The sequence below is a fragment of the Danio aesculapii genome, chromosome 24 (genome assembly GCF_903798145.1).
Source record: "Danio aesculapii chromosome 24, fDanAes4.1, whole genome shotgun sequence".
Classification (NCBI taxonomy): domain Eukaryota; kingdom Metazoa; phylum Chordata; class Actinopteri; order Cypriniformes; family Danionidae; genus Danio; species Danio aesculapii.
In genome coordinates, this window is record NC_079458.1 from 11772593 (window position 1) to 11786572 (window position 13980).

Here is a 13980-nt window from a genome sequence, read left to right on the forward strand (position 1 = left end):
GTAAAACATATGCTGGATAAGTTGGCGGTTCATTCCACTGTGGCAACCCCTGATTAATAAAGAGACTAAGTCAAAAAGAAAATGAATGAATGTAGCATTCAAACTTTGTAAAACCTCTAATGCATTTACTGTTCACTAGGCTCAAATGAATGCATATTTTAAACAGAAGGACCACTTTCATTCAAATAAATAAAATCTTCTTGACTTTTGAACAATAGATCACAGTTTTTATTATTATTTATTCCTTTTTGCAATTATCTTTATCCCCCAAAATCACAGATTTATTTCCTTTTTGGCTAAAATTGAGCAACTTGCAACATTTTTAGTATTTTATATAAATTGAAAAAGGCATACACATCAAAAGTAATCCTGTCTGTCTTGAGATACCTGCTGCTATTTTGCGCTGGTGTCTCTCTGCACTGTGAATGAAGTGAATGTTGAAGGAATACTGCAAGACAGAATATATAACAGAATATACTCCTTTACTTCTCTACAGGTGCTACAGCAGCCTGTCTTTAAATCATCTCCATATTTTCCTCAGTGTTGTTTATGGAAATTCAGCAGCACACAGTACAAGCTGTCACATGTACTAGCATTTGATACCATAATAAACAATCCAACTCATGCATCCATTTCCCAGAATAACTATCTTTAGGCATAGATATCTCTTAAACATGAATCTATTAAGCACAAAGAGCCACTTGAATGCGATAAATCTTTCTTATTCACTATTCGAATCTCTGTTGCAGCTTTTTTGACAATACATCAGCAGATTTCGAGTGTGTGTGTGTGTGTGTTTGGGTCTGAGGGATGTGCAATGCGGTATCTCTGGGTGTTAATGCAGTGATTTAGACCTCTGTGGAGGCACAAGGACCTCAGTAAATGTTGGTCTGGCCCACACACATCAGTACTGCATCAGAAAGTTAAACACTCTTCCTATATACAGTAACACCTCCTCTACTGCTGAAGATGTGGGCGAATTTCTCATGCTCATCCTCAGGAGATTTGCTGATGTACAGATCTGTAAATTACTCAGGCAAAATGTGCAAAAAATTGTAGCATTAAATTGTCACTCAATCAGGTACTGTACTTCCTGTCATCCTACTCACCCCCACATTGCTCAAATCCCACAGAATCTTCATTCGTCTTTAGAACATAAATTAAAGGTGCTGTATGAAAGTTTTTGACTCTTCTAAAGCATAAAAAATACCATTATATTTTTGCAGATATTTAATAAACATGCTAAATGAAGATACTTGTTTATCTGAAAAACAATTCTGGAGTCAGTTATTCTGCTTTAAAAATGTCTGTTATGTGCCGGAATGTCTGTCTTTGTTTTGGTTCTTTTAACGCACCCACTCCCACTTTGGCTAATCATATTTCAGTACCCCGGGTTGCCTTGCTGGAAAACCATGTATTTAATTCAGAAAGGATCTCAAAGCATGTGCCCGTGACCGAAATGCAACCTCCGTTGGACAGCAGCAGACTTCAAAATGAGACGCAAGTTCGGAGTTCCACATGAGGTTATTAATTAAGATTTGTTTATTAAAGGTTATTAATTAAGGGTTGCCTTGTTGGAAAACCGTGTATTTAATTCAGAAAGGATCTCAAAGCATGCCCTCGTAACCGAAACGCAACCTCTGGTGGACAGTAGCAGACTCCAAAATGAGACGCAGATTCAGAGTTCCACATGAGGTTATTAATTAAGATTTGTTTATTAAAGGTTATTTATTAAGGGTTGCCTTATTGGAAAACCTTGTATTTAATTCAGAAAGGATCTCAAAGCATGCCCTCGTGACCGAAATGCGACCTCTGGTGGACAGCAGCAGACTCCAAAATGAGACGCAGATTCGGAGTTCCACATGAGGTTATTAATTAAGATTTGTTTATTAAAGGTTATTTATTAAGGGTTGCCTTATTGGAAAACCTTGTATTTAATTCAGAAAGGATCTCAAAGCATGCCCTCGTGACCAAAATGTGACCTCTGGTGGACAGTAGCAGACTCCAAAATGAGACGCAGATTCAGAGTTCCTCATGAGGTGGTCATTAATTAGCAAATAATATAAATATTACGAACGTAAACATTAGGTAAGCAGGTTACATTGTAACCCCGTGTCCTAACAACACGCTTCATGATGAGATTAGCAGTGATAAGCAATTGAGCTGTTTGCACCAAACAAAACATGACAGAAATTGAATTACAGCCATTCAGAAGCACAGAATATGCACTCACTCACGAAATGGTAAGGTTTATAATCTATTTAATACATATTAACCATCTTTAACATTATTAAATGTAGACGCTGAATCACTGACATGTGTTGGTTTGCATTATTTCACAGTTCTAAAGTTCCATTTTAAATGGTTTATTTTATTTTCAAGATCTGAGGTGAACTATCTGCTGCTGCTGCTTTCAGTATATGGCAATAAATGTGATGTAAAATGGCATTCAAACTCACATTATTAGCATTTAACACTGAATAAAGCACATGATGATCATTGTCAGTTTCTGTTGTTCAGCTGCAAGAAATAGAAGTCATTTCTAATATCAATTCGAGGTGTTGGTTAGGACAAAACCTCCTTTTAATATGGGAAATATTCTTTCTATTGCGCGCCGTTGCTTTAATTTAGAACACAATTCAAATCAGCATTTAGGCTTAATCGTCAGACTCGCTCCTGTTGGTCCTCAATCTGGCAACCTGTGCTTGCGATTGTTTTGATGGAGGAATGCAATATCTAGTTCAACAACTAGGTGTCAAACTTACATACTGCACCTTTAATTTCTTTCAAAAAGAAATCTGAGAGCGCTCCATTCCTCCATATATACAGTAGCAATGGCCCCGAGATGTGTCAAAACACGTTTTGTTTCAGTTGTTTAACTGTTAACTGTCTGTAATCATACACTTTTGTGTGCCAAAAACTGTAAAAATGACTTTACTTATACCTTCTCTTCAGGTCAGGGTTTGTGTTTGCTATAGGCATTACAATGTGTTGTCATTAGAGTCAGCACTTCCTGATTTGACACAGTAGATTTGTTCACTGATGAAAAGGTGAACACAGTTGCTTTTACAGTTTTTTGGAACTCAAAAGTTTTCTTGGAGCTTCAGATGATTACAATTGAACCACTGAAATCAAATGTTTGCTTTATGTTTTTGCTTTCTTTTCTGGACTGTCCCGACCACACAACCAGGTTTCTTGCGGTGCGTAATTAATAATAATAATTCATTCATTCAATCACTTTTCGGCTTAGTCCATTTATTAATCTGGGGTTGCCACAGCAGAATGAAGCGCCAACTTATCCGGGAAACATCCATACACACTCATTCACACACATACCTGTACACTACGGACAACTTAGTTTACCCAATTCACCTACACTGCATGTCTTTGAACTATGGGGGAAACCGGAGCAAACCCACGCCAACACGGGGAGAACATACAAACTCCACACAGAAATGAAAACTGGCCCAGCCGGGGCTCAAACCAGCGACCTTCCTGCTGTGAGGCGATTAAGCTACCCACTGTGCCACTATGCTGCCATTAATAATAATAATAATAATAATAATAATAATAATAATAATAACAATAATAACAATAACAATAATAATAATAATAATAATAATAATAATAATAATAACAATAATAATAATAATAATAATAATAATAATAATAATAATAATAACAATAATAATAACAATAACAATAACAATAATAATAATAATAATAATAATAATAATAATAATAATAATAATAATAATAATAATAACAATAATAATAACAATAACAATAACAATAATAATAATAATAATAATAACAATAATAATAATAATAATAATAATAATAATAATAATAATAATAATAATAACAATAATAACAATAATAATAATAATAATAATAATAATAATAATAATAATAACAATAATAATAATAATAATAATAATAATAATAATAATAATAATAATAATAATAACAATAATAATAACAATAACAATAACAATAATAATAATAATAACAATAATAATAATAATAATAATAACAATAATAATAATAATAATAATAATAATAATAATAACAATAACAATAATAATAATAATAACAATAACAATAATAATAATAATAATAATAATAATAATAATAATAATAATAATAATAATAATAATAACAATAATAATAACAATAATAATAATAATAAGAAGAATAATAGTAATAATAATAATAATAATAATAATAATAATAACAATAATAATAATAATAATAATAATAATAATAATAATAATAATAATAATAATTGTAAATGAATAATTGCAAGTCTGTTATAAAACTATTGCACAGTTGTAATTGTTAATTTACAGTGCAGTTGTAAATTTTACAGTTTTACTGGCAACCAAAATTGGTTTAGTGAAATTTCAAATGCGAGATTGTGAAAATGAGAATGGGAATGGTCGGGTTTGGAAGAAAATAATTTCAAAGAGACAGCGGATGAACAAAGAGTGAATCGAGAGCAATGGTGTGCCAAATTAAATCCAGCAGAAGAAGATAATAGAAGAATTCATTTCCATGCAGACCTCAACTTCAACTAAGGTCTCAAACCCTTACTGTCTAGGGTGGTTTCATCTAAAATAACTTAATCTGTGTTCTGGAGATGAACGAAGGTCTCAGGGGATTGGAATGACATGAGGGTGCGTAATTGATAACAGAATTTGCAATGTCAGACAAATGCACTCAATGGAGCTAGTGACATCACTGTGAGGGGTAGGGGTAGCGGTGGGGTTAGGTGTGAGCATTAAAAGCATTGCATGCAGCTCATCTTGCAAATGCACCAGGTCTTCATCCAAACCCGTCTCCAATCTTCATTTCTGGGTGAACTAGTCCTTAAAGGTACTACTGTTTCCTGTAAAGTTGCCGTATTTTCTTAAGAGGTCTGAATAAAATAATGCCAAAAGTTTGTAGTTTATTGTGGTTTGGCAGCCTTGAGGCAAACAATCTCTCAGCATCCATCAAAAATGTAAAATAGACCAAAACAGAATGTCAATGTTCATCCGTTTCAGCTTAGGAAGGAAAAGCCTCAAAACAAGAGGAAAAAATCATCCCAAAGCATTTGAATAAGCCTTTGAGATAATCTGGTCATTCTCACCGCTGCAGAGAACGAGGACTGTTAGACGTGTCTTTAATTGCAGTGGTTACACAGTGCTAAATGGAGGGATGGAAGTAGGAGGATCAATTCACACCTTCTGCAGTCGGTAATTTTCAGAAGAGGCCAATTATGATATTATTAGAGAGCCTCACTGTGAAAATGGACCCTGATTAAACATTCCTCACTTTCAGCTCTCGGCTTGAAATTTTGACCTTGACATTTCTCTGTGTGTTTGTATTTATTATTAATATAAGCATATATATTTACATATACAGTGTTCAGCATAAATAAGTACTCCCTCACATATCTCTCTTTTAAATGAATATGTTTTATAGGATTTACAATAATAATTGTGTGCATATACCAAAGCCAAAACTGGAATTAATCTAACAAAAAAACTTAAATAAATTTAAGATCACAGTCCTACAAATCAGTACACCCACAGTAAGATGTTGGGGAAAACATTAAATACAATTTTAATAAACAGGAAAAATCTAAAGCTAAATAAAAGATAGTTTTATTGTATAGTTTTTAACTTTTTAAAATTTATTTTGTATATATATATATATACTGTGTGTGTGTGTTCTGTGCTGCAGTTTCATATCTTGTAGTGTGCGCACGTTTAAGATTTGAGGTAATAACATTGCCATGGGTCAAAGTATGGTCAAAGGAAGTTCTTTCAGTATTAAATGTCAATCTTGTATGCATATTACATTAACCTGCAGTGAAATAAATTAGACAGACTCTGAAAACAGTTACACAATATGACTTTTTCATATTCTAAACATATTTTTGCTTAATTTTTGCAACCTGGAGCTATGCATCTCACCATGTATTTTATCTTTTCTAAAATTAGAAAGTCAGTTAGTTATTAGTTATTTTTTATCGCTTAACATGAAATAACTGAACATAAACACAAGAGGCTAAGAAAAATGCTCTGTGTAGAAAAAAATTCCAGACGGCACTTCCAGACACTTTTTGCATCTGAACGCTTCATATACACACACTTCACAAGTCTCTTAAAAAGGCTGCATTTAATTATTTGATTTTAAAAAAATACAGTAAAAACAGCAATCAAATCTAAATCATTTCATTACATCAAACTAATTCTAAATTAATGTATTTTGAAATGCAATTTATTTCTTTGTTGCAAAGCTTCATTTTCAGCATCATTACTCCCTTCATATCATCAAAAATACACAATGAACCATTTTTTTCTTATTGTCAATGTTGAAATGAACAACAGTTGAACTATTAATACAGTTAAACATACGTTAAAATGCATTAACTTGACTCAAATGACAGAAAAAAAACCATTCATTACAAAACAAAATTGCTCCATATAAGATTTAATGTCATTAAAATAAAGTGCATATACAGTATGACATTTATTTAGTTTCTTACCTCTACGGTGAGATATTTGTAGAACTCCTTGCGACTTCTTAAATCAGGCATTTTCCCTATTAACTTTGATGCCTAAAAGAAAGAAAAAGGAGTTCACTGGGGGAAACATTGGACTAAGAAACCACTGGGTGGCACTAGCGATCATCTTTTGATGGCTTTACCTGCTGTGCTCACGTAGTACGATTTCAGATGTTTTCTCAAAGTACACATCATAGCAAGATTAACCTTGCCAAATTCTTTATAAAAAGTTGAAGAAAACAGTAAAAGCTCACAAACTTATATAAATCTTTATGCTTTCTAAAAGTTTATAACAGCACTCTTTATTTTGAGAGTTGCCGCCAAGGTCACCATTTCATTCATTTTCCTTCGGCTTAGTCCCTTAATTATTATTGTTTGCCACAGTGGAATGAACTGCCAACTATTCCAGCATATGTTTTACGCAGCAGATGCCCTTACAGCTGCAACCTTGTGCTGGGAAACACCCATACACTTTCGCATTCACACACACACTCATACACTACAGTCAATTTTCTTTACCCAATTCACCTGTAGCGCGTGTGGGGGAAACCGGAGCACCCAGAGTAAACTTACCCCAACATGGGGAGAACATGCAAACCGCCCAACTGGGACTCGAATCAGCGACCTTCTTGCTGTGAGGCAACAGTGCTAACCACTGATGCACCGTGCCGCCCTGTCACCATTTCAACAGAGTAAAATTATACGAATATAATTTCTGTACTTGCAGAAAGCGCTATATAAAAATAAATAAATAGGAGAATCGATGAAGTGACAATCAGACTTTCAGAATCAGAATTTATTTACATGCTTCTGAAAACCACTGCAAAAACTTTGATCTCATTTGTTTATTCATTATTTATTCAATTTGTTTTAGTAGTAATTGCATAAATGCTGTATTCCTCTCTGAAATCAAACTAATGCTAATTTATTTTTTAAACACCATGCCCATTTAACTACACAACGACATTTGATCAACAATAAGAAATCAAGCTAAAAACTTACTGATTTCTCAAATGCAGCAATTTGGTTTAAACTACTAGAAATCCGGTGTCCTGACATTTAATCCTACACATCAGATTATGCTACCAACACTGTATTTGAATGGTTCTGAGGTTGAGGTTAGGGATTGGGTAGGTTAGGGCGATATTACAGCTTCATATCACACTACTCCACATTAAAATTTACACTGATAGCAAAATCTGATGGGTAGCATGTTGCGTCATTAAAATGTGCTACGTTCTTTTTGAATGGGAGGTAGGAGAATCTGACAAAGAACACAGTCTCTTTAGAAAATATAAAGCTATCCTTGATAATAATTTGGTATTTTTATACCAAACATGACCAGCAGAGGAGAGCATAGTCTTATATACTGATATATTAATGGACAAAGTGTGTACATGACTGTAAGTCATATTTGGACACATAAGGCTCTCTCTCTCTCTCTCTCTCTCTCTCTCTCTCTCTCTCTCTCTCTCTCTCTCTCTCTCTCTCTCTCTCTCTCTCTCTCTCTCTCTCTCTCTCTCTCTCTCTCTCTCTATATATATATATATATATATATATATATATATATATATATATATATATATATATATATTCTTATTATATGTATATATATATATATATATATATATATATATATATATATATATATATATATATATATATATATATATATATATATATATATAATAAGTATAATTATTTATTATATATATAATATTATATATATATATATATATATATATATATATATATATATATATATATATATATATATATATATATATATATATATATCTGAAAGCGGGCAACGCAGTAGCGCAGTAGGTAGTGCTGTCGCCTAACAGCAAGAAAGTCGCTGGTTCAAGCCTCGGCTGGGTCAGTTGGCTTTTCTGTGTGGAGTTTGCACCTCCGGGTGCTCCGGTTTCCCCCCACAGTCCAAAGACATGTTGTCCAGGTGAATTGGGTAGGCTAAATTGTCCATAGTGTATGTATGTGTGCGAATAAGTGTGTGTGGGTTTCCCAGTGATGGGTTGCGGCTGGAAGGGCATTCGCTGCGTAAAAAACATATGCTGGATAAGTTGGCGGTTCATTCCGCTGTAATGACTCCAGATTAATAAAGGGACTAAGCCGAAAAGAAAATGAATGAATGAATGAATGACTATCTGAAAGCATTAACAACTCATTTAGAAGTGCCCCAAAAAACAATTACACTTTAAAGCATGTTTTAAAAAAAAAAACTGAACTGAAACAAAATTATAAAAAAATAAACTTGCGGCACTCCTGTGGCAAAATTATTTTTATTATACTTTTAGTGATCTGCTTAAGGTAGGTCTATTTATTTTTTTATGCTTTTGATGAAGCAGCATTCGACTTAAGCTCTTTAGACCATCCACCAGACCATGTTTCGCTGCAATCTTTTTAAATAAATAATTATTTAGGCGTATTTTCATTATTCATTTATTTTTCATTATTTGTTTATTATTATGTACAATAATTAAGACAAAAAATGAGATAGTAAAATATAATCAACAAAGAAAATGTAAATAAAAACATAAATGAAAACATAAATGAAAAAGGTTATTTTCAAAAAACCTATGACAACAGCAAACACTGAACATTTCTCTATATTTAGGCTAAAAGACTGCTTTATTTGTTTATTTATTTAGGCCTATTTATTTATTTATTTATTTAGTATTTTATTCTTTATTCAGTGGTGGGAACGTACTTCCATAATAAACAAAGGCATTCTTGCTGTTGGTTTGAAACAACACTGTATATTTGGAACATATTTGGAAACTGTGAAACCTTATCAGAACATGTACATAGTTAATGTGATGAACTAAACCCACAGCTTCTCTGCAAGACACAAGTGTGAACTTAAAGAAAACTAAAAAACAATCACATTCAGACCAACTTAATAGTAACAAATAAATGCTAGAGCATTAAAAGTTAGTTCTAATAAATGCTTTTCCACAATTTGTTTTACATGCCATCTTTTATATTTTTCTATAACTAATACAGTGACATCCAAACACTTTAAAAGGTAGTTCACCTAGAATTCAAATCTTACTGTTTGTACAGAACACAAAGAGCACTTTTTATTACCCACTGTTCTTTAAGAGTCAAAGTAATAAAGGGAATACCACATTCATTTGTTTCCATCAACTTTCAAAGCTTAAGTACTGTAATAGTCCCTCTAAAACAAATAATACAAAACCCAATCCAGTTATAATTACTGTAATAACATTTAGCTTGCCTATAAAGTCAATCCAAGACCTGTAAAGAGAGGATGCCAACCATTGAGGACTTCGAAGACAACACATACACTTAATACACTTCATTGAAAATGTACACATAGACATCACCTACATAATAAATATATACATATATTATAACTGCAGGTTAACTATGTATACAATAACTTTAACAGTTAAAAGCTAGTTACTAGTTAATAAAAGTTATTAGAAACTAACAAAGTTATTGTAACTAATTACAACCGACTAATTACAACCGAATTTAATTGTAATGTAATAATGTGCAGCTTTTGTAAAGCTGCTTTGAAACAGTAATTTCTGTGAAAAGCGCTATACAAATAAATGGAATTGAATACTGCTTGACATTCATATATTGGCAACAAACAAAGTAAATAAAAACACAAAATAGCAAATAATAACATTATAACTCAATGCATATTTTGTGTGAGAGAACCGGCTGCGCAGTGCTGTGCTCTCTGTGAAGCCAGATGAAATGATGCAGTGACAGTGAAGCTGAGTCCTACCTTTTGCCAATTTGACTTTATAACAGCATCAGAAAGGACCCTGCTTGGAGGAGGGAGACACGTTTAGCCCATTATTATCCGCTTCTCGCGCTCACACTTGTGTGTGTATGTCACTAAACTTTTAAAGTAAGCATCGTCTTTAGACTGTTTAAAGCGGCTAATGAGCATTACCTCAGTCATTGTGTCTGCCGCTGTAACTGCTCTGCGCATGCGCGTCTTCGGTTTCCTGTGCACTTCATAAAGAGTAATCCACAGACTGTCCACTTTATCTCAGCGAAGACACGCACACCTGTGGGGTTTCGTTTCTTTACGTACATGAAACGCTGTTGTAAGACTGATGGCACTGAATGCATTAAAAAAAAGAAAACAAATTCAGTTTGTTTACAGTTTAATAGACATTTCTCCTAAACTCTGGAATAGCCTTACTGATAATGTCTGAGACTCAGACACACTCTCGCAGTTCAAAACTAGATTAAAAACCTATCAGGTTTTTACATCTCGTTTATATACACTATGAACAGCAGCTACGCTAATTATTCTCTTTTCCACCTGGGGATACTCATCCCGAGGCCCCCAGAGACTATGCAACACCACTGATGGGATCCCAAGGTTTCCATAATCCTGGACCAGGCCATATCCTGAGCAGCTGCTGTGATGGTCATGGAAAAGTGGAGAGCATGAGACTGATTCCTGTGACGCTCCAGGGACAGAAGAGTTTCGCTGACATCCAGCTTCTCCAGCGCCTGTGCAGCTCTGCACAAGACGTTTGGCCATAGGACAAATGGTTGTGCCCAACTGAGCCTGGTTTCTCTCAAGGTTTTTTAATTCTTCACTTTCGCCAATTGGTGAAGTTTTTTCCTCACCGCTGTCGCCACTGGCTTGCATGGTTCGGGATTGAGCTGCGCATCGATGGATTTGCTCTTCAGTGTTTGGACTCTCAGTAGTGATTTTAAACCACACTGAACTGAGCTAAACTGAACTGAACTTAAACAATGAAAACTAAACTGACACTGTTTCAATTTACTATAATATTCTATGTGCAGCTGCTTTGACACAATCTACATTGTAAAAGCGCTATACAAATAAAGGTGAATTGAATTACTTCAATAATTCAAGCAAAGCACCATCGGCCATACGAAAAAGGTGGATAGTATCAGTATATGGCATAATAACGTGTACTGATAGTATGGAAGAAGAAATAGGCCATCCATGTATTTCTTTTTTAATTTATTATTAGTTAGATCAACTAGAAAATCTATGTCAATAAGAAATCACTGTTGACAGCTACGGTATTCAATAGAGGCTGCAGACTGGGTGCAGATGCAAGCTGAGACTGCATGCAATGCTTTTAATGTGTACACCTAACCCCTTTTAGAACAATGGCATACAAAAAATGAGGAATACTAAGCTTAATTTTTTTAAATTGAGAATAAATAGAAAATTAAATAAATAAATTAATTAATTAATAAATAAATAAAATTACAGGGGATATATAAATCAAGAAATTCACATAAGAAAATTATTCCAAAATTGCATACATCCTCATAGCTTTTTTATTTTTAATGTCTTTTAGGGTTTTGACATAATGCTTAAGATCAATTTTAAACAAATAAATGTTAGGTTTATCATTAGACCATTTTTGTTTGTGTACATGGTGCTTCCCATTTATAATCATTAAATTAGTAAACAAAATTTGCTCCAATGTTTTATTATTATTATTGGATGTCAAAAAATATATTTACAAGAAAACTGAATTTTTAATTTGTAAGTTTAAATATAAGATATTCAACATCAAACCAAAACATTTGGGTAAATGTGCATTTAAAACGATTCCTCCTCTAATTCACAAAAAGTGCGCGCAGATTCCATGTCTCTAAAAAATTGTTAACAACTTGTTTCATTTAATAAATTCAATTAATTAGTTTATATGTCACTTCTTTAACTTTATTGACACAATATTTAGGTAAGTTCCAAACCTTTTCAAACTCAATCTGCTTAAATAAAGAATTCCAAAAAGGTTTGCATTTAGGCAACAATGTGGTTCTGCATAACTATTTAATGTAAAAGTTAAAAACTATAATTTTCACACCATTGATACTTAACTGATTAGTCTGTAAACTATTGGATTCAGAGTACATATTACCAGATAAGAGCTAAACAAGTCCACTATGGATTGCATCAAATACAATTGCAAACTCTTTAGTAGTTATGAGGATCTTGAAATAATTGAGAAATTCACAATAATTAAAAAGTTGTAAATTACTTTTCAATAACTGTCTCACCAATATAATATCATTATTGTACCAATTTCTATAAAATAAGAATTTATTTTTAAAGTTATACAATTGTTGTTTCATATCACTGATGTGAAATAAGCATCATAAATAAGCATCCATAGTAAACATACTTGTTATGAAAAGAGGAAAGATTTATCGAAACTTGTTACACCTTGTTACACCTTGTTACACCTCAAAAATAATTCCCCCCCCGCAAATTCTTAATCCATTTGCTTTTAAATACACAATTAGCAGTGCTGAAGTCAAGAACATTGAGACCACCATCTTCAACTGGTTTGCCCAAAATTGTCTTTTTAAATAAAGTGGTCAATTCCCCCATATGAAATTAAACAAAAAATTATCCACCTCTTTTATGAGTGATTGTGGAACACCTTATGCAAAATCAGTGAATTTCCGTTCTTTCCATGTGAATATGATCAAGCAACACCAAACATATTTCATGTAGCCTGTATGAAAATGTAATACATAATCAAGTGTGCATATGCACAAATACGTTCTTGAGGAACTGAATAATAAAAATAATTATCAGTCCACAGTGCATTCCTCAAGAGCACGTTCAACCGTATATATTCGTGAAATTATTAATAATAATGCCAGTGACTGGAGGAATGTGCAGCATGTACGCATGCGCGTCAGTACACAAGCCCCTCATCCGAAAAATCTGATGTCATCTTGCCGGCAATATTAGCCTCTCTGTGTCTGTATACTGACTTGCAATCATATCTCACTGTAATAGAAAGACCGCGTGTAAATGCTGAAGGGTGTATGTTGCATGTGTCGTTTGATTGTGTGCGCGCTCCCGTTATGCATCTCAATGGAGCGAGCAGCAGCTGATCTAGACGGCTCGTTTAGCTGGATGAAGGTGGACGCTTAGGACACAACAGGTTATTGGTGATTTAAAGGAGAGAAAGACGATGTCTTCGAGAGAAAGACTGAAAGAGAAGATGATTAAAGAGAGCGTGACTCTGCTGCCATGCTTTTATTTCGTAGAGGTAAGAAACCGTCTGTTTACATTCGCTCGTTTGATTTGACAGGTGACAACTTACAGTCAGAATAAAGGACCATTCAGCTTTAATGCTCGAATACATAAGTAATTGATAAATCAATAAATTTTACGTTTAAATATTTGACTATGCATCTGTTTAAACGGAAGCTGAATTGAAATGTTGCTCGCATTCCCATTTAGGTTATCTTTGATGCATTGGCCAGTGATAACCCAAGGAGAAATTAAACTGATTCAATTGTTGAGTTCACAGTGGAATCAACTATTAAACATTTCATTTACAATAGTTTAGTTTTTTTTTCTAATAATATATTATATATAATATTTATAATTTAATTATTTC

At 33.2% G+C, this 13980-nt stretch overlaps 2 protein-coding genes across 3 annotated transcripts in view; one reads left to right on the forward strand and one right to left on the reverse strand.

The window, feature by feature from the left end:
- Positions 1–6599, reverse strand: part of plppr5b (phospholipid phosphatase related 5b) — a 103904-nt gene extending 97305 nt beyond the window's left edge. For both annotated transcript variants that reach the window (XM_056451164.1, XM_056451162.1), the window contains exon 1: positions 6539–6599. In XM_056451164.1, the coding sequence (XP_056307139.1) occupies positions 6539–6589 (51 nt within the window). In that variant the 5' untranslated portion in view covers positions 6590–6599. The remainder of the gene's footprint in view (positions 1–6538) is intronic.
- Positions 6600–13302: 6703 nt separating this feature from the next.
- Positions 13303–13980, forward strand: part of LOC130218891 (phospholipid phosphatase-related protein type 4) — a 37485-nt gene continuing 36807 nt past the window's right edge. The window contains exon 1 of the mRNA XM_056451195.1: positions 13303–13626. Within this exon, the coding sequence (XP_056307170.1) occupies positions 13549–13626 (78 nt within the window). The 5' untranslated portion in view covers positions 13303–13548. The remainder of the gene's footprint in view (positions 13627–13980) is intronic.